Consider the following 21,172-nt stretch of genomic DNA (forward strand, 5'->3'; position numbering starts at 1 on the left):
TATGACTCTAGGCGCCGCTGTTCACCAGTCTGGGAGGTACAGACAGCACGCGCGCGCGCGCGCGCATTCACCCTCCTCCCCCCGCCCCCCCAAAAAAGCTTCTTAGAACCTCCATCACCGCCAGATTGAAAACAGTCTCACTGAGGCTGCACAGACCCTGTTCCTGTTCCACTTTCTGCTCTGGATTCTCCTGAAAATTCAGTTACTTTAGGCTCAGAAGTGCAGAGGAACAATACCCTTGGTACCGGACTGGGAGAAAACTGAAGCGAGAAAGCAATGGCGATTTGGGTGAAGCTGCCCGGCTATATCGGGCTGGTCCTGCTGTTCCTTTTCCTGGGGCCGCTGTTGAAAGCCCGGGCTGGAAAGATCCGCTACTCGGTGCCAGAAGAGACAAACGAAGGTTTCTTCGTGGGCAATATCGCCAAAGACCTAGGGCTACAACCCCAGGAGCTGGCGGAGCGAGGAGTCCGCATCGTCTCCAGAGGTAGGATGCAGCTTTTTGCTCTGAATACTGGAAGCGGCAGCTTGGTCACAGTGGGCAGGATAGATCGCGAGGAGCTCTGCGCTCAGAGCCTGCAGTGTCTGGTGAGTTTTAACATCTTGGTAGAGGATAAAATGAAGCTTTTCCCTGTTGAAGTGGAAATAATTGATATTAATGATAACACTCCCCAATTCCAGTTAGAGGAAGTGGAATTTAAAATGAATGAACTAACCGCTCCAGGTACAAGGATTCCTCTGCCTTTTGGGCAAGACCTTGATGTGGGTATTAATTCACTCCAGAGCTACCAGCTCAGCTCCAATCCTCATTTCTCCCTGGATGTGCAGCAAGGAGCTGACGGGTCCCAACCCCCAGAGATGGTGCTGCAGAGTCCCCTGGACAGGGAAGAGGAAGCTGTCCACCACCTCCTCCTCACGGCCTCTGATGGGGGCAGCCCAGTCCTCTCTGGAACCCTCCGGATTCGTGTTCAGGTAGTGGATGCAAATGACAACCCTCCAGCATTTACTCAAGCACAGTACCACGTGAGTGTCCCGGAAAACGTGCCCCCAGGCACTCGGCTGCTCACAGTAAAAGCCACCGACCCAGATGAAGGAGCCAATGGGGAAGTGACATACTCCTTTCATAATACAGACCAAAGAGTAACCCAGATATTTCAATTGGATTCTTATACAGGAGAAATATCAAATAAAGAACCCTTGGATTTTGAAGAATACAAAATGTATCCAATGGAAATTCAAGCTCAGGATAGTGGAGCTCTTATGTCTCGAACTAAGGTGCTGATCAAAGTTCTGGATGTAAATGATAATGCCCCAGAAGTGACCATCACCTCTGTCACCACTGCGGTCCCAGAAAACTTTCCTCCTGCAACCATAATTGCTCTTATCAGTGTGCATGACCAGGACTCGGGAGACAATGGTCATACTACATGTTCCATTCCTGGAAATCTACCCTTTGAATTAGAAAGGCTAGATGATAGTTATTACCGTTTAGTGACAGAAAGAACACTGGACAGAGAACTTACCTCCAGGTACAACATCACAGTAACAGCAACGGATCAGGGAACTCCAATGCTATCTACTGAAATGAGCATTTCATTGCAAGTGACAGATATCAACGACAACCCCCCAGCCTTCAGCCAGGACTCTTACTCCACGTACATAGCGGAAAACAACCCCAGAGGAGCCTCCATCTTCTCCGTGACAGCCCATGACACTGACAGCGATGAGAATGCACAAGTTACCTACTCCCTGGCAGAGGACACCATCCAGGGGGCACCTCTGTCCTCCTATGTTTCCATTAACGCAGACACCGGCGTCCTGTACGCACTGCGATCTTTTGACTATGAGCAGCTTCGGGACCTGCAACTGAGAGTGACTGCGCATGACAGCGGGGACCCTCCGCTTAGCAGCAACGCCTCCCTGAGCATATTTCTGCTGGACCAGAACGACAACGCGCCCAAAATCCTGTATCCCACTTTCCCCACCGATGGTTCCACTGGCGTGGAGCTGGCCCCCCGCTCTGCAGAACCTGGCTACTTGGTGACCAAGGTGGTGGCAGTGGACAGAGACTCAGGCCAGAACGCCTGGCTGTCCTACCGCCTGCTCAAGGCCAGCGAGCCCGGACTGTTCACGGTGGGGCTGCACACGGGAGAGGTGCGCACTGCGCGGGCCCTGCTGGACAGAGATGCGCTCAAGCAGAGCCTGGTGGTGGCTGTTCAGGACCATGGCCAGCCCCCTCTCTCAGCCACTGTCACACTCACTGTGGCGGTGGCTGACAGCATCCCAGATGTCCTGGCCGACCTGGGCAATCTGGAGCCCTCCACTGACCCTGATGACTCCAGCCTCACTCTGTACCTGGTGGTGGCAGTGGCTGCTGTCTCCTGCGTCTTTCTAGCCTTTGTCATCGTGTTGCTGGCGCTCAGGTTGAGGCGCTGGCACATGTCACGTCTGCTCCAGGCTTCAGGAGGCGGGTTGGAGGGCCTGCCTGCCTCGCATTTTGTGGGCGTGGATGGGGTGCAAGCTTTCCTGCAGACCTATTCCCACGAGGTCTCTCTCACGGCGGACTCGAGGAAGAGTCACCTGATCTTCCCGCAGCCCAATTATGCTGACACGCTCATCAGCCAGGAGAGCTGCGAGAAAAAGGATTTTCTATCTGCACCTCAGTCTTTACTTGAAGACAAAAAGGAAATACTTTCGCAGGTAAACTTTTTGTAGTAAATTTACCTAGATAAAAAGAATCCCTTAGTTCGCTTACTTGCTTTCCCTCTTTACTGCTAGCAGTTTTATTTCCCATATATCTTTGTAGATTTCTATTGGCAAATCCTGGGAAATCATTATTAATTGCTTATATCCAGCATATTTATAATTGTTCTTTCATTGAAAAGGAGACTGTAGGTGATTGGGTGAAGAGTATGTGTGAAGTGCCACTTCAGTGGTGAAGGAGCACTGCCTTCTAACATCATTTTGCTTGCCTCTCACCAAATAGTGTGTTTTTTCTTGGTTTACATTGCCTTATCTGGCAAGGATAGGCTTTGACTAGCAAGGACACACCAATATTTATGTTACTAATAGTGTTTTCAAATTTCTTTACATTACAAACACCTCCTAATTTATTCCTAAATATAATGTAGAGGTCATCTGTCAGGTGTCAGGGTGCTATTTTATTTGGGGGACATTTAAAGAAGTAAAGATTTTCTAAAATAGTAATTTTAATTGTGTTGGTATAAAGTTATGACACATAAAATGTTTAAGTTACTTATAAAATGAAGTAATAAAATGAATGATAGAAAATTGACTATGCAATTTGAGAATTTAGTTTTTTTGTTTGTTTATCCTCACCAGAGGATATTTTTTCTATTGATTTTTAGAGAAAGTAGAAAGGAGAGAAACAGGGAGGGAGGGAGGGAGGGAGGGAGGGAGGGAGGGAGGGAGGGAGGGAGAGAGGGAGAGAAACATTGATTGCTTCCCCTGTGGGATAGAACCTGCACCCAAGTACACGCCCTGGACTTGGAATCGAACCCATGACCCTTTGGTGCGCAGGCCAATGCTCTAACACTGAGCCACACAGGCCAGGACTATATCCCATTTTAATGTGTGTGTTAGCTCTTCACACAAAAAAAAATGTATCATAGGGGAGTAAGTCCTTGCTTTGATTTACTTACTATGCTCCAATAAATTAGAGAGATATATAAAATGTAAAAAGAGGAAAGCAAAAGCATAGTAAGGCACAAATAAAAGATACATATTTAAATGGATGAAAAGTGAAAAAGAAAGAGGTGAGCCAGACTAAAGCTGTGGGAGTTCTAATCTTGGATTTAGATGAAGGCAGTGAAGGTCAGAAGGTTGTTTCAGCAGTGGAATGGAGACAAAAGTGCTTCAGGCTAAACAAGGGACCTGAGCCAGGCTTACTACTTAAATGCAAAATAAGCAATTAGGCCCCTAAGCTAGTTAAAAAGGGGAAATTGCATAAAAATGCTGCCTACCAAATCCTTTAGTCAGAGCTTGCAAGCCTAAGACCAAGGGAGAATGGTAGGTACAGATGACTGGTTTCAGAAAATGAACACAGAAAATATCTCAGGTGTGAGCTGTGATAGCAAAAATACTGAACCCAGGAGGGAGGGAGAGGGGCGGAGGAAGTGGTGAGGGGGGCTTTTCCACTTAAAATAAGTGTATAAGCCAAAATATTGAAACATGTTGTCTTCTGGAATTTATTGTTGCTAAGAGAAATTTTCTGTCAACAGATTGTCATTATTTTTTTAGGAAATGTCTATATTCTCTCTGATAGCTTTAAAACAATTTTTCTCATCCTACTGAATGTCTAAGTGTGGATTTTGATTTTCTGTTTGGTACTGAGAGCATACTCTCAATATCATAACTTGTAATTTAAACTTAGTTCTTAAAAAAAATCATGCTTCTGTGTGTATAAATGAGCTAAGTTTACCTATTAAAATGAATAGATTATCAAGTTGGATGTTTTTAAAAATCCACCTATATTCTGCTGAGAAGATACATGCTTAAAACAAATATATATATTATATACTTTTTATTTCAATATTTAAGTGTAATTCACACACACTGACAAAACAAAGCAGTCAGGTCAATATTAATTTAACAACAAAGTGGTGTTTAGGCAACAACGTTAATAGTGGTTTTTATAAATGAACTATCATAATTATAAAAAGAACAAACAAAAGGCTATAAAAATGATAAGGTCCCATTACTGAACAATATAGCTTTAGAAATAATACTAGGAGACTTTAACCCAATTCCATAAGAAACAGTAGACCCCATAGGCAGAAAGTTACTAAGCATACAGAAAATTTGAACAATAGAATCTATGAGAGTGACCTAATAGATCTGTATAGAATCCTATACACACACAACAGAGTAGCCATTCTTTACATGAACATATGGAAAATCTACAACAATTTATTGCATTAAAAAGGCACAGCAAGTTTCCAAGTACTACCTTACATGTACTTAAATCACAAAGCTGGTATGTGGGGGAAATAGGAAGAGGTTTGTAAAAACGTCTAAACTTTCCATTATAAGATTAATAAGGTCTGAGAGCTAATGTATAACATAGTAGAGATTATAGTTGATGACACTGTATTGTATAATTAAAATTTGCTAAGAGAGTAGAATTAAATGGTCTCATAAAAAAGATAACTATGTGAGGTGATTGATGTGTTACTTAACTCAGGAGGAGTCTTTTCACAATATATCCATTTATCAAATTATCACATTGTACACTTTAAATCTTACCAATTGATTTGTCAATTGTGCCTCAATAAAGCTGAAAAAAATCAGAAATCAAATATTTCAAAATAGTAAAAGGAAACAAGAAAGTTTGGGTATTTAAATCTATACCTAAATTACTCTCAGTTTTAAAAAATCACAGTGGAAATGAAAACCATTTAGAAATAAACAAAAATTAAAATATTATTAAAAATTGTGGAATGCAGCCAAAACAGTATTTAGTGGTAAATGTAAAGAGAGATGCAATATTAAAAACAACAAATGATTTAAAATAAATGAATTTAGCTTGCCACTTAAGAAACAAAGCAAAAATCATAGCAACATAAACTGAAAGAAAATGGTAGGAAAAAACAAAGAAGTATAAGTGAAATGCAAACAAAGGAGAATTCTGATGATGAAACAATAGAAGCAGACAATAAAGGTTATGCCAGTGGGGAGAAAGTGAAAATTCTTTCAATTTCAAGTTGGGGCTAACATAGGCTAGGCAGATGCCATGACTAAAATTCTTTTTAAACATCCTAAAGAAAGACCCAACTTTCTGATAAAAAAACAAACAAACACCAAAGACCTGGAAAAGGAGAAGAGAAGGAAAAGCAAGGGAGTCTGGGGAAAAAATAACTTGATATGAATCAAGAAGCATAAATGGGAAATAATGTACTGAGTAAAACCAGATATTGTCAAAGACAAAGAAAGAAAGAAATCTTTAGAAAATTGCAATAAAGGATATTGAGTAATTATTTTGAGACTCAAAAGCATCAACACAATTGTTGATGGAAAGGTTTTTAAAAACAAACTAGAGGCTCTGCTAGAAAGTATGGTAAGTTGATATAAATTGTTTCCAATAAACATTTCACCAGTGTTCGGAGGATTGGATAAAAGTAAAAATGAAAAAAAAAGTTCAACAGGGAAGAAGCCAAAAGGCAAACAGACTTAAGTGAGACTAGAAATGGTTAATCTTGCTTAGTAATGTTGATTCAAATATCAATTAAGAACCTGGCCAGCATGGCTCATGGTTGAGTGTTGACCTATGAACCGGGAGTTCAGGGTTCGATGGTCAGGGCACATGTCCAGGTTGTGGGCTTGAACCCCAGTGTTCTCTCTCATCATTGATGTTTCTATCTCTCCTTCCCTTCCTCTCTGAAATCAAATATATTATATATTTTTAAAATATCAATTAAGATATCATGAAATCCTGTTCACTGAATATTTTTAAATAATATTGTAGCTATTATTTTTAAAAGAATAGTTATAGAATATTACAGTTTATTTCAGGGATACAATGGTATTTCTATAATATCCATTGATCTAATAATGTAAAACAACATATTAAGAGATTAAAGGTAAACAGCCATCTATTTATTTCAATATAGGCATAATAAAGTTCTTGAGAATATTCATTGAATGATTAAAATCTTTTCATAAACTAGTAATTGAAGGAAACTTTCTTAACCTGATAAACAGTATCTATTAAAAACTTATAGTCTACACAAAGCAATCTACAGAATCAATGCAATCCCTTTCAAAATCCAAATGACTTTTTTTGCAGAAATAGAAAAAACCTCCATCCTAAAATTCATATGGAGGATCAAGGGACCTCAAATAACTAAAGCAATCCTGTAAAAGAAAAACAAAGTTGGGGATCTCACACTTCCTGATTTCAAAACTTACTTCAAAGGTACAATAATCAGAACAATATGGTACTAGCATAAAGAAAGATATATAGACTAATGGAATAGAATAGTCCAAAAATGAACTGTCACATATATGATCAAATGATTTTCAATAAGTGTTCCAAGACTGTTCAATGAGAAAAGGGCAATTTTTTCAACAAATGGTTTTGAGAAAACTAGATATGTACATGCAAAAATAATGAAATTGGGCCTTTACCTTATACCATATACAAAATTTACTCAAGATGAATCAAAGACCTAAACACAAGAGCTAAAATGATAAAACTCCTAGAAGAAAACATAGTGGAAAATCTTCATGACATTGGATTTGGCAATGGTTACTTAGATGTGACACTAAAAGCACAGGTAACAAAAGAAAAATAGATAAATTGGACTTGATCAAAATTAAAACCTCTTGTGCATCAAAGGACAATATGTACGGAATGAAAAGTCAACTCACAGAATGGGAGAAAATATCTGATAAGGACTGCTATCTGGAATATACTAGTATAAGGAACTACTATTACTTGCAACAAAAAACAAACAACTGGATTTTAAAATGGATAACGGACTTGAATAGACATTTCCCCAAATAAGATATACAAATGGCCAATAAGCACATGAAATGATGTTCTATATCACCATCACCACACATTAGGGAAATAAAAATCAAAATCATAATGAGATACCACTTTATACCTACTAAGGATGGCTATTATTAAAAATAAAAAATAAAATAATAAATGATCATATGAAGTATTGGAACATTCCTGCTTTGCTCCTGGGAATGTAAAATGCTGCTGCTGGTGCTATGGAAAAGGTATGAGGATTCCTCAAAACAAACAGAATTATCATATGATTCAGTAATTCTACTTCTGGATATATACTCAAAAGAAACAAGAGCAGGGACTTAGGCAGATATGTATATACCCATATTTATAGCAGTATTATTCACAATAGCCAAAAAAGTTGAAGCAAGCCACGTGTCCATTGACAGATGAATAGATAGGAGGAGGGAGGAATGGGGAATTAGTGTTTAATGAGTACAGAGTTTCAAATGGGGAAGATTAAAAAGTTATGGAGATCAATGCGTATTTACTTAATGCTACAGAACTATACACTTGAAATGGTTAAAATGGTCAATTTTATGTTATGTATATTTTATCACAATTTTTGTTATTTATCCTCACCCAAGGATGATTTTTCATTGATTTTTTAGAGAGAGTGGGAGGAAAGATGGGGGAGGGGGGAGGGGGGAGAGAGAGACACACACACACTGGTGCACAGGCTGATGCTCTAGCCACTGGGCAATATTGGCCAGGGCACCACGATTTTTTTTTAAAGAAGCCCAGTTAATCTGCTGTTAAGATCATAAAAAAAAGCACACACAGAAAAGCCATGTGGAAAGGGAGAGGCCATGAGACTACACAGAAAGTCACTCAGATGTTTTAGCACACCAACTGAGCACAGTCCCTAGATGCTGCTGCATGGGTAACCACCAGCAAGACCAGCAGAATAATTGAAATAGATAATCTGAGCTCAGATTGAAAATTATTGAACAAATAAAACCATGTCATTTTAAGACACTAATTTTTGGGGTGGTTTGTTACACTCAATGATAACTAAAGTGATATGCATATAATATGACCCAGAAATCCTATTTTTAAAGTTAATATCCTAGTCCTAAAAAGATGTGTACATAAGGAGACATGTCCAGTAAGGTTAATTGTCTCATTGTCTGCAGTAGTAAAGAAGGAAGGGGAGGGAGGTAGAGAAGGAAGGAGGAAAGGAAAGAAATGGAATAAGGAAGGAAGAGGGGGGAGTAAAAGGAAAAAAATAACCTAATATCCTCCTACAGATATAATAAAATAAAATTTAATATTCTTTACATAATAGAATATTTTACATCAATTAAAATGAACATTATCAACATACATAAATATCAAAAGTGGAATGTTCAGCCAGGCAACTACTAATCTATTTTTTAAAGTTCTTGTAGATTCCCCCTTCCTGGATATCTAATATCAAATAAATCATACAATACTTGGTAACAAAGTGGAATGTTTAGGAAAGTGCACTGCAGAATAAGTATAGCATGCTACTATTTGTATGAATTTGAAATAGACAAAAATGTTTATGGATGCATCCATATGCAGTAAAAAATACATGGGAATAATAATTGCTATATTCTGGATGGTGATTACTTCTATGGAGGGAGGAATAGGGGTGTTTTTAAGGAAGGATACTGGAGGGATTTGAATCTTTCTGTGTGTTTGTTTCTTAAAAATTGATCAACAACCATAGTAATAATTGTTTCAGGTAAGAATCATCAATGGGTGAAAACTCATTTAGAAACATGACATTTACATAGTATTAAAGCATCTCTCTACAATATACTAATTAAAGGGAAAACAGTAATTTTACTAGAGATATTATTAATATAAAAACATAGAAGTCATCACCTTAACCAAATGATCAATGCTAACATTAGCAGTAATGTAAAAAAGATGTCACATACCTCCTGATAAGATGCACTGAGAAACTACAACATTTCTGTAGTATTCCTGACCCAAACCACATAATCTGAATCTAATCATGGGGGGCAGGGGAATATGAGACAAACCCTAATGATGGATATTCTACTAAATAACTAACCCCTACTCTTCAAAAGAGTAAAGTAATGAAATAAAAATAAAAGGCTGATGAACTATCTCAGATTAAGTGTAACTAAAGGGAAATTCATTTAATAGAATGTTTGGTCCTGGATTTGATCACAGACGAGACTTTTCTCTTTTTGCTATAAAAAGGCATTATTGTGGCAACTGGCAAAATTTGACTAGCATTTGTAGGTAAGATAATGGAACTATATCAGTGCCAATTTACTGAGGGAATGTTATTGAGTTTAAGGACTACACACTGGAGTTCTTAAGAGGTAAAGGAGCATCATATGGGCAACATACTCTGAAATAGTTCAGAGAGATTGAGGGGAAAGAGACAGAGACAGAGCATGAAATCAAAATGTTAACATTTGGGATAATATGAATAACAAGTATATGGGAACCTTTGTTCTATTTTTGTAACCTTTCTATAAGTCTGAAATTATTAAAAAACAAAATGTTTAAGAGCTGATCTCGAATATGGTGAAATACTAAGATTTGATCAATCTTAAATGGTATGTACACAGACTCCATTACATCATTTTCTATGCTTGCCTATATGTTTGAAATATTTCAGAATTAACAAATGCATTATTCATAAATACATAAAAATGAAACAGAAGTAAAAAGACACCACTGCATTGTATTTTATGTTCTTAGAAAACACTAAACATTGGGGGTGGGGGGGGGAGAAACTCAGCAAGCTCTAACAACTTTGAGTGACTTATTCTCCATGTGACAAAACACCTTCCTTGTTTCTTTAATGTTCTATGCTGTCTCACCTCAAAGCATTTGTACTGAGATTCTAGAACACTACTCCAGCCTCTTTCTTGATCCAATCCTACCCTTTAGGATTCAGCTTGAATTATAATCTGGTAAAGGACCCCCAAATCTAAGCTAGTTAGTATTCCTTCCTATGTATTCCCTCATTGCCCAATGTTTCCCACCATCACAGTAGTTATACTCCATCATAAATACTCTCTTTACTTTCCTTTGTCCTCCACTTCCAAAGAACAAGGACTGTGTTCATCAGATTCGCCATTTCTATCTCCAGCATCAATCAGACAATGTGTCACCCAATTAAATGTCTAATAATTCAGTATTTTAAATACAGGTCTTTTAGTTAAGTGCTAAGCCATCAAGCACAGAAATTCAAAATATACAACCTTAGAAGATAATGTAGCTAATGCTTTCAAATTAATCTTATTGCCTCTGAATATAAAATAAGAGGTTGAAGATGTTTAGAGCAAGGGCAGCGGCAACCTTGATCAATGCCTTGAACTTCAATAATACCCTACTAGCAACTATTATCAGAGTCACATTCGTTTACACCATTCTTATTAATTCTGAGAGAAAGACTCCTGACTTGAACGAGTTCATTCTAAGGTATCTTGGAACTGTAAGATTTTTCCAAGAAACTTGAAAGTCAAAAAACTAACATAAACATCAAGGGTTTGCCTGATAGAGTGCAGATATTACTTAGGCCTCTGGGCGTCGCTGTTGACCACCCAAGAAGTAAAAGCCCGCTAGACACTCGATCCTACACTACGCCTGCTACAACACAGAGGGCTGGGCATTTGGCCCACAAGCTTCCGGGCGGCTAAGAAATTCAGTCCAGCCGCCCTCTTGTTCTCTCTACTGTGAGCTGGGTCCCGTGAGTGCTGGTTCCATTCCCCAGACCTTGAGGAAGGAAGATTGGAATCCCGCACTGGATGCTGGAAGTTGCCTCGGAGAAAAGATTGCAGCGGAAGAAATGGCGGTTCTGCAAAAGTTGCCACAACGCAGAAGGCTGGTCCTGCTGTGTCTCCTTTCGGCGGCCCTGTGGGCGGCTGGGGTTGGGCAGATGCGTTACTCTGTGCCAGAAGAGGTCGACAAAGGCTCCTTCGTGGGCAACATCGCCAAGGACTTGGGTTTGGAGCCCCTGGCACTGGCAGAGCGCGGAGTCCGCATCGTCTCCAGAGGTAGGACGCAGCTCTTTGCTCTCAATCCGCGAAGCGGCAGCTTGGTCACCGCGGGCAGGATAGACCGGGAGGAGCTCTGTGCTCAGAGTGCTAGCTGTCTGGTGAATTTTAACATTCTCGTGGAAGATAAATTGGCTATTTATTCAGTAGAGGTGGAAATAACAGATATAAATGATAATGCCCCTCGCTTTGGAGTAGAGGAACTGGAGCTAAAAATCAGTGAAACAACTTCTCCGGGATTCCGAATTCCTCTAAAGAGTGCTCATGATGCGGACATACAAAAGAACACCCTCCAAAAGTACGAACTTAACCCCAATGACCACTTCTCCCTGGACGTGCGAAACGGGGCGGATGGGAACAAGTACCCGGAGCTGGTGCTGGAGCGCGCCCTGGACCGCGAGGAAGAAGCTGTTCACCACCTGGTTCTCATGGCTTTGGACGGGGGCGACCCGGTCCGATCTGGCACCTCCCGTATCCGCGTTATGGTCCTGGATGCGAATGACAACGCGCCTGTCTTTACACAGCCCGAGTACCATGTAAGTGTTCCAGAGAATATGCCCGTCGGCACGCGGGTACTCACAGTGACCGCCACTGACGCAGATGAGGGATACAACGCCCAAGTGGCATATTTTCAAGAGAAAAACCCTGGAAAATCCTCAGAGGTATTTGAGCTTAAGTCAGCATCTGGAGATATAACGATTATAAAAAGTCTAGATTATGAGGATGCAAAATTTCATGAAATTGATATTGAAGCTCAGGATGGTCCAGGCCTTCTGACCAGAACGAAGGTTACTGTCACAGTTCTGGACGTGAACGACAATGCCCCAGAATTTTACATGACCACTGCTACCAGCTCAATCTCTGAAGACTCTCCTCCAGGAACCATAATTGCACTTTTCAACGTGCATGACAGAGACTCTGGGCAGAATGCGTTTATCACATGTTCACTCCCAGAGAACCTTCCTTTCAAGTTAGAAAGGTCAGTGGACAATTACTACCGGCTGGTCACAACCAGAGCCCTTGACAGAGAACAGTTTCCCTCTTACAACATCACTGTGACCGCTAAAGATGGAGGGAACCCATCTCTGTCTACGGATGCTCACGTTTTGCTGCAGGTGGCAGATATCAATGACAACCCGCCCACCTTCCTTCACACTTCCTACTCTGCCTACATTCCTGAAAACAACCCCCGAGGCGCCTCCATCATTTCTTTGACAGCTAATGACCCCGACAGCGACCACAATGCCCAGGTAACTTATTCCTTGACTGAGTACACCCTTCAGGGGGCGCCCCTGTCATCCTACATCTCCATCCACTCTGACACCGGTGTCCTCTACGCGCTGCGCTCCTTTGACTACGAGCAGTTCCGAGAACTTCAGCTGTGGGTGACAGCACAGGACAGCGGGGACCCACCGCTCAGTAGCAACGTGTCTCTGAACCTGTTTATTCTGGATCAGAATGACAACACACCAGAGATTCTGTATCCTGCACTCCCCACCGATGGTTCCACCGGCATGGAACTGGCCCCCCGCTCCGCAGAACCCGGATACCTGGTGACCAAGGTGGTGGCAGTGGACAGAGACTCAGGCCAGAATGCCTGGCTGTCCTACCGCCTGCTCAAGGCCAGCGAGCCAGGACTCTTCACGGTGGGGCTGCACACAGGAGAGGTGCGCACTGCGCGGGCCCTGCTGGACAGAGATGCGCTCAAGCAGAGCCTGGTGGTGGCAGTTCAGGACCACGGCCAGCCCCCTCTCTCTGCCACTGTCACACTCACTGTGGCGGTGGCTGACAGCATCCCAGATGTCCTGGCTGATCTGGGTAGCCTTGAACCCTCCGTGGACCCTGACGCCTCGGATCTCACTCTGTACCTGGTGGTGGCAGTGGCTGCTGTCTCCTGTGTCTTTCTAGCCTTTGTCATCATCCTGCTGGCGCTCAGGTTGAGGCGCTGGCACAATTCACGTCTGCTCCAGGCTTCAGGAGGCGGGTTGGAGGGCCTGCCTGCCTCGCATTTTGTGGGCGTGGACGGGGTGCAAGCTTTCCTGCAGACCTATTCCCACGAGGTCTCGCTCACAGCGGACTCGCGGAAGAGTCACCTGATCTTCCCGCAGCCCAATTATGCTGACACGCTCATCAGCCAGGAGAGCTGCGAGAAAAGGGATTTTCTATCTGCACCTCAGTCTTTACTTGAAGATAAAGGAGAAGAAACATTTCCTCAGGTAAACTTTCTTCACGATATGCTTATGAGCTATCACTAAAATAAATAAAATTGCCTATTTACTTAGCTTCCTCCACTATTTACCATATTTCTTCTATTTCACATATTTCCTTAATAATATATTCAATTTTTAGGATATGAGTCCTGGTGAATTATTTCTCCCTACTTCTAAGTTTTCACACTCTGTAAGGGGGAAGAGGGGCTAGAATCATAGTGTCATAAGTATAAATCAGGAGTTAGTAGGTAAAGATGATATGTAAGTTCTCAAAAGAACATTGGGAACTGGGGCTACTGGATTCTTATACATTCTTTCCCATCTTGGGGTAAATCACCTCATCTACCTGGGTTAATAATTCTTTCTCTCTTAACAATATGAAGATTGATTTTATCTTTACTCAAGTGCTTTAAAAATTAAGGTTTTTATATTTGGATTACTTTATGAATAATGAAACACTTTATTTGGTTAGTTGCTTCTCACTCAATCTTATTTTTCCTTCAGTTTGGCAGTGAGGTTCCTTATTTTATTTTATTTGCATGGTCTTCCATATTTAAAAGATAGAAATTTAGAAACACCAATGCTTCATCATGTTTCAGGAAGATATGTCATGGTATTTCTGCTTAGTTAAAATTCTCATTCATCTCTAGATTAACTAGGTGTTCCTTGAAGAAGTGATTGAATTATTGTTTGCTCTATAATAAATAGGTAGTATAATAGTAAGCACATTTCTCTTTGATGTTTTTATTTTTCTCATATCTTATAATCATACTAGATGCCCTGTGCACGACATTCGTGCACTGGTGGGGGAGGTCCCTCAGCCCAGCCTGTGCCCTCTCACAGTCTGGGACCCCAACAGCTAATGACCTGAGGGGTCCTTAGTGTTGCCACAGAGGTGAGAGAGGCTCCTGCCACCACCTCTGTGCTCACCAGCAGTGAGCCTGGCTTCGGGCTGAGCGGTGCTCCCCCTGTGGGAGTGCACTGACCACCAGGGGCAGCTCCTGCATTGATCGTCTACCCCCTGGTGGTCAGTGTGCATCATAGCAACAGGTCGTTCTACCATTTGGTGGATTTTCATATTAGCCTTTTATTATATAGGATTGCCTTTTTATCTTTAAAAATAATATATATCCTCAAGGGAGTTGGAGATTATGTCCATAATTGCCCCTAAAATCCTCCTTATAAATCCCTCTTTTCAAACTTTTCTATTTATAGCAGCTATATAATACATTCCCAATCCTGCCATGGATGGCTCCTCAGTCCCTCTCAGAAACCATGGCTTTCCTTCCCCATTCCTTTTTCCATGTTGGCTTTTAGTATGTTATCACATATTTAATCATGGAATAAAGAATGCACTAATATTCTATGTAACTGGCATTATTTTATTTTTATTTGTAAATAATCATGTACTAACTGAGTCTTGTATTTAATGGTATCATCATCTTTCAAGGTTCTGTGATTATTATACTTAAGGGCATCTGAAGGAAAATAGATCTGAGACAATGTATTCCATTGTGTTATGAGATAAAATTGTAACTCTTTGTGGAATAATATAACATCTTGTAGGTAATTAATAAGTTAATTGAGGAAAATTAAACACAGTTTCTTTTAGTGTGTATAGTAACTTCACAAGAATGCCTTAAACCTAGGTATATAACGCATCATAATTGAAATGACAACTATATTGTATTCTTATTTTGTGCTTGGAAAGGAAAACACACAGGAAAAAAAGGGGCATTTCTGGAACATAAAACAAATGTTTATCTCCACTAGGTGGGTCTTTAAAAACCCTCCTCACACTCTAGTATTGAGCAAAGTGAACTACTTTTAGTACCTGGAGTTTAGTACTCACGTCGAAGTCCTGCCATGCTGTTCTCTCATTCCAGGCCTTTCCCCTGATCCACTCCTCTCATGTTTTTTGGGAAAGCCTTTGCTAAACTCCAAGGCCAGAATGACAGTGCACTGTCATTTATTGTTTGCTTTTATATCTTCATAATATCTGTGAAGGAAGTGACTTGTCCATATTGTTCATCTGAAATCCCCAGATATTGTCTGACACCCAATTATATGTTTGTTTAATGAATTGGTTAAATAAAAATATTAAAACTAAAATGTTAGGCTATTAGGGACAAACTTCAAGAGGCATAATTTACAAATATGGCTGATGTTTCTGTGTGGTTCATAAACTTTGAATATCTTGAAACAATAACTCCAGCATGTTTGAAGCAATTTTGATGACATTAAGGTTAGTTCATGGCTTCCAGAGGAAATAACTTGAAGTTACATCCTTTAACATAAAGCATTCAATTATGTGAAACAAACACCAATCCTTCTACCTCTTATAAAAATGATTTTGGGTGTTGGGAAACTTTACAAATACAAATTTGTCGACAATAAATATATATATATATTTTTAATACAAATTTGAGTTTGCCTGAGAGGGTGCAATAAACGGTTAGGCCTCTGAGCGTCGCTGTTGACCACTCAAGGAGGAAAATGCAACAGGAAAGCTAGTCCACCATTTCCTTGTTTCTAAAAAGCAAAAGGAGTCCGCAAATCAGACTCAGAAGATCCAGGGCTGCTACGCTCACCTGTCGGTCAACCAGCTCTGTGACCTATCAATTAGGCCCATGAAGAGCTTATCTCATTGAGAAAATAAGAGTAGATTCCATCGTGGGAAGTTGGAACTGGATACAGAAAAAAATAATTCACCAAAAAGGAAATGATCAATTATCTGATCGGAAACAGCGCAGGACTGACCCTGCTGTGCGCGCTCCTGGGGACGCTGTGCAAGACTGGATCGGGGCAAATCCGGTACTGGGTGCTGGAGGAGCTGGACAAAGGCTCCTTCGTGGGCAACATCTCCAAGGACCTGGGGCTGAAGCCTCCGGAGCTGGCAGAGCGCGGAGTCCGCATCGTCTCCAAAGGTAGGACGCAGCTCTTTGCTCTGAACCCTCGAAGTGGCAGCTTGGTCACGGCGGGCAGGATAGACCGGGAGGAGCTCTGTGCTCAAAGCACGCGGTGTCTAGTAAAATTTAACATCCTGGTTGAAGACAAACTGAAAATTTTTGAAGTAGAAATAGAAATTAAAGACATTAATGATAATGCTCCTGATTTTCTGATAGAGGAATTGGAAATAAAAATTGGTGAACTAACGGCTCCTGGAACTCGATTTCCGCTAAAAACTGCATTTGACCCAGATGTGGGCATAAACTCTCTGCAAAACTACCAGCTCAGCCCCGATGACTACTTCTCCCTGGCTGTGAAGATTGTCTCTGATGGAGCCAAGTACCCAGAGCTGGTGCTGGAGCAGGCTCTGGACCGCGAGGAAAAGAAAGTTCACAAGCTTGTCCTCATTGCTTCTGATGGTGGGGACCCTGTTCACTCTGGCAACTTGTACATCCAAGTGATAGTTCTGGATGCAAATGACAACCCACCAGTATTTACCCAGCCTGAGTATCGAGTAAGTGTTCCGGAGAACTTGCCAGTGGGCACCCGGCTGCTCACTGTGAATGCCACTGACCCTGATGAGGGATTCAATGCTCAAGTGTCCTACATACTAGATAAAATGCCTGGGAAAATTGCTCAGATTTTTCATCTCAACTCAGTGACTGGAGACATATCCATATTAAAAAGTCTAGATTACGAGGATGCAATATTCTATGAAATTAAAATTGAAGCACAAGATGGACCAGGTCTCCTCTCAAAAGCCAAGATTCTAGTCACAGTTCTGGATGTGAATGACAACGCCCCAGAAATTACAATCACTTCTTTCGCAGGATCAGTTTCAGAAGATGCTACTGCAGGAAGAGAAGTTGCCCTTGTCAATGTGCATGACCGGGATTCTGGTCAAAATGGGCAAGTCACGGTTTTTGTCCTGGGAAATATGCCATTTAATTTGGAAAAATCTATAGACCAATATTACCGCCTAGTGACAGCCAGATCCCTGGACCGGGAACAAGTTTCTGAATATAACATCACTCTGAGAGCAACAGATGGAGGAAGTCCACCACTGTCTACAGACACTCACATCATGCTACACGTGGCAGACATCAATGACAACCCACCTGCCTTCACTCATGCCTCCAACTCTGCCTATGTTCCAGAAAACAACCCCAGGGGAGCCTCCATCTTCACTGTGACCGCCCAGGACCCTGACAGCATCAAGAATGCCCACATCACTTATGCACTGGCTGAGGATACCATTCAGGGGGCACCTCTCTCCACTTATGTCTCCATCAACTCTGACACTGGAGTCCTCTACGCTCTTCGATCCTTTGACTATGAACAGGTTAGAGACCTGAAAGTACTGGTGACAGCCAGTGACAGCGGGGACCCCCCTCTCAGCAGCAACATGTCTCTAACCCTGTTCATACTGGACCAGAATGACAATGCACCTGAAATCCTCTACCCCATCCTCCCCACAGATGGTTCCACTGGTGTGGAACTGGCGCCCCGGTCTGCAGAGCCCGGCTACTTGGTAACTAAGGTGGTGGCAGTGGACAGAGACTCAGGCCAGAACGCCTGGCTGTCCTACCGCCTGCTTAAGGCCAGTGAGCCAGGGCTTTTCATGGTTGGGCTGCACACGGGTGAGGTACGCACTGCTCGGGCCCTGCTGGACAGAGATTCACTCAAGCAGAGCCTGGTGGTGGCTGTTCAGGATCATGGCCAGCCCCCTCTCTCAGCCACTGTCACTCTCACCGTGGCTGTGGCTAACAGCATCCCAGATGTGTTGGCTGACTTGGGCAGTCTTGAGATCCCTTCGACTCCAGAGGACTCAGACCTCACTCTGTACCTGGTGGTGGCAGTGGCTGTGGTCTCCTGTGTCTTCCTTGCCTTTGTTATCATCCTGCTGTCGCTCAGGCTGAGGCGCTGGCACACATCACGTCTGCTCCAGGCTTCAGGAGGTGGGTTGGCAGGTGTGCCCACCTCACACTTTGTGGGCGTGGATGGGGTGCAGGCTTTCCTGCAGACCTATTCCCATGAGGTCTGCCTCACTGCTGACTCGGGGAAGAGTCACCTGATCTTCCCACAGCCCAACTACGCGGACACACTCATCAGCCAGGAGAGCTGTGAGAAAAGCGAGCCTCTTTTGATAACTCAGGATTTACTCGAAGCAAAAGGAGACCCCAAGCTACTTCAGGTGAGTTTCTTTCTTTCTTCTTCTAATATTATAAAGAACAATTATGCTAGTGTGGTTATTATAAACCTTATATAAGCTTAGTCCTGTTGTTTAAATATTTGTTTTTCTCTCCTTCTGGACCTATGGTAGGGCTACATGTCCTGGCCTAGTGTAACTGAGAGGGCTTAGGAACTAGTTCTGGCCAAGACCTTGTAAATGGAAGAAGGTGTGTCTCTACCTGGAGGGAACTCTAATTGCCATTGTGGGAATTTCCAGATCTCTAAGATATTCTTTGAAATTGTGATTGCTCCTTCTATCTGAGTCCTTGGTTAGATGAGAGATGAGTCCTGTGGTTACCCAACATTGACCTATACCTGTGACAAATAGACATTTTTCATTTAAAATCTCTGTGGTTTGAAGTTTGTCACTCCAGCCTATTTAGCCTATTCTGACTGATACAAACTACTAAATGTATATATATTTAGTTAGTTAGTTTAGGCTCCCATAAAATGATGCTTAACTCCTTTCAAGCAAGACACTCTTTATCTCAATGACATAAAAATTGTAGGATAGCCGAAACCGGTTTGGCTCAGTGGATAGAGCATTGGTCTGTGGACTGAAAGGTCCCAGGTTCGATTCCGGTCAAGGGCATGTACATTGGTTGCGGGCACATCCCCAGTAGGGGGTGTGCAGGAGGCAGCTGGTCGATGTTTCTCTCTCATCGATGTTTCTAGCTCTCTATCCCTCTCCCTTCCTCTCTGTAAAAAATCAATAAAATATATTTTAAAAATCCTCATTATTAACTGGTACAGCTGGCATTGCTTTACTGCAGTTTAAAAAAATGTAGGATAAAAAATGTAGTTGATCACATTGTTTTACTTGGCTTGTAGTCCCTATTATGTATGCTGAAAATGAGTGGTGTATTCATATTGATTGAAACTGTTTTCCTGAAGATGGGAAGTTCAATTGCCTAAACTGTTATGAGCTTTGGAGTGGTATTTCTTATCCTTTGAGAAGGATAAAAAATGTAAAGAGATATGTCTTGGCCTTTGCAGATTTCCAGGCCATATGCTGCAATAATGAAACAGGAGTCTACAACTGTCTTTGGCCAGAAATTGCTGGCCAATTTATAAAATTACTTTCACCCATAAAGTCACATCAGAGAGTCATCCAAAGTTAGACCAAACTATATTTCATTAGAGCTCAAACAAAGGAACAGATATCTCTCTCAATATATTAGGAAGAGTTACATTCAAAAGTGTGTGACAACAGGGCCTGAACAAAATAACTGAAAGCAGAGAAGGGTGCATTCTCACTCAAACATGCAAATACACACAGGAAAAATGCACATAACCTTTGGAATATCTTTTTTTAGGAAAAAATTTTATAATATTAATATCACTTTCCTTATAAGGAGAAAAAGTATATTAAATGGCTAGTGTCAGGAGAACTTTAGATGTTCAAAGATAATTTTCTAAGAATTCCATGTAAAACATAACCTACATAGATGTTGTGAAGATGCAGAGAGAATACAAAGGCAGTGCAATTTTCATCTACGTGTATAGATAGATAATAAAAGGTTTCCAACATCCTTTTTTCACTAAAAAGTATTTTTTAAAGGATAGGCAAGAATTCGTTACAAGAGAAAGGGAGAAAATTCTAATGAAAGGAAGAAAAAGTATAAAGACATGAAGTAGGGAAAACAAAGGAAAAGATGTCTTAGGAAAACAGGTCTGTTTTGACTGGAGTGTAAGATGAGTATGGTTCAGTACTGCAAATTGTAGAACAAATTGTTGGGTTGATATCTATTTGATAGTGCATTTGTTTGTTTTTGTTAACCAAGATCAGTTCAAGAATTACAGGTAAGTTCTAAAATGGAATGTGTAAATACTCTCACTGCCTTTCCAAGATTAAAACTAGTGATCAAGTCAAACTCATTTCATTTATTAATGGTATACATTGGCTGGAGCTGAAAATTGACATTATGGAGTATTGCATACATGTTCATATAATAAAGAAGCATTGGTTTCATAAAGATAAATATGGCTGCCCTAGCTGGTTTGGCTCACTGGATAGAGCATCAGCCTGCGAAGTGATGGGTCCCAGGTTCAATTCTGGTCAAGGGCACATGCCCTCATTGTAGGCTCGATCCCCAGTAAGGGGTGTGTGCAGGAGGCAGCCGGTCGTTGATTCTCTCTCATTATTGATGTTTCTCCCTCTCCTTTCCTCTCTGAAATCAATAAAAAAATATATTTAAAAAATAAAAATAAATAAATAAATATGGTTTACACAAGAT

At 41.3% G+C, this 21,172-nt stretch overlaps 1 protein-coding gene across 3 annotated transcripts in view; it reads left to right on the forward strand.

Moving 5' to 3' along the window:
• Positions 1 to 261: 261 nt before the first annotated feature.
• Positions 262 to 21,172, forward strand: part of LOC307099905 (protocadherin gamma-C4) — a gene marked incomplete at its 5' end in the record, with an annotated part of 162,285 nt that continues 141,374 nt past the window's right edge. Inside the window, one exon of one of the 3 annotated variants that reach the window (XM_079771982.1) lies at positions 262 to 2,697. In XM_079771982.1, coding sequence (XP_079628108.1) covers positions 277 to 2,697 — 2,421 coding nt within the window. Of the gene's footprint in view, positions 2,698 to 11,336; positions 13,761 to 16,414; positions 18,898 to 21,172 lie in introns of those variants that run through there. The other 2 variants (XM_079771980.1, XM_079771981.1) reach the window with 2 other exon arrangements.

This window comes from Cnephaeus nilssonii (genome assembly GCF_951640355.1).
Source record: "Cnephaeus nilssonii genome assembly, chromosome: 5".
Classification (NCBI taxonomy): domain Eukaryota; kingdom Metazoa; phylum Chordata; class Mammalia; order Chiroptera; family Vespertilionidae; genus Cnephaeus; species Cnephaeus nilssonii.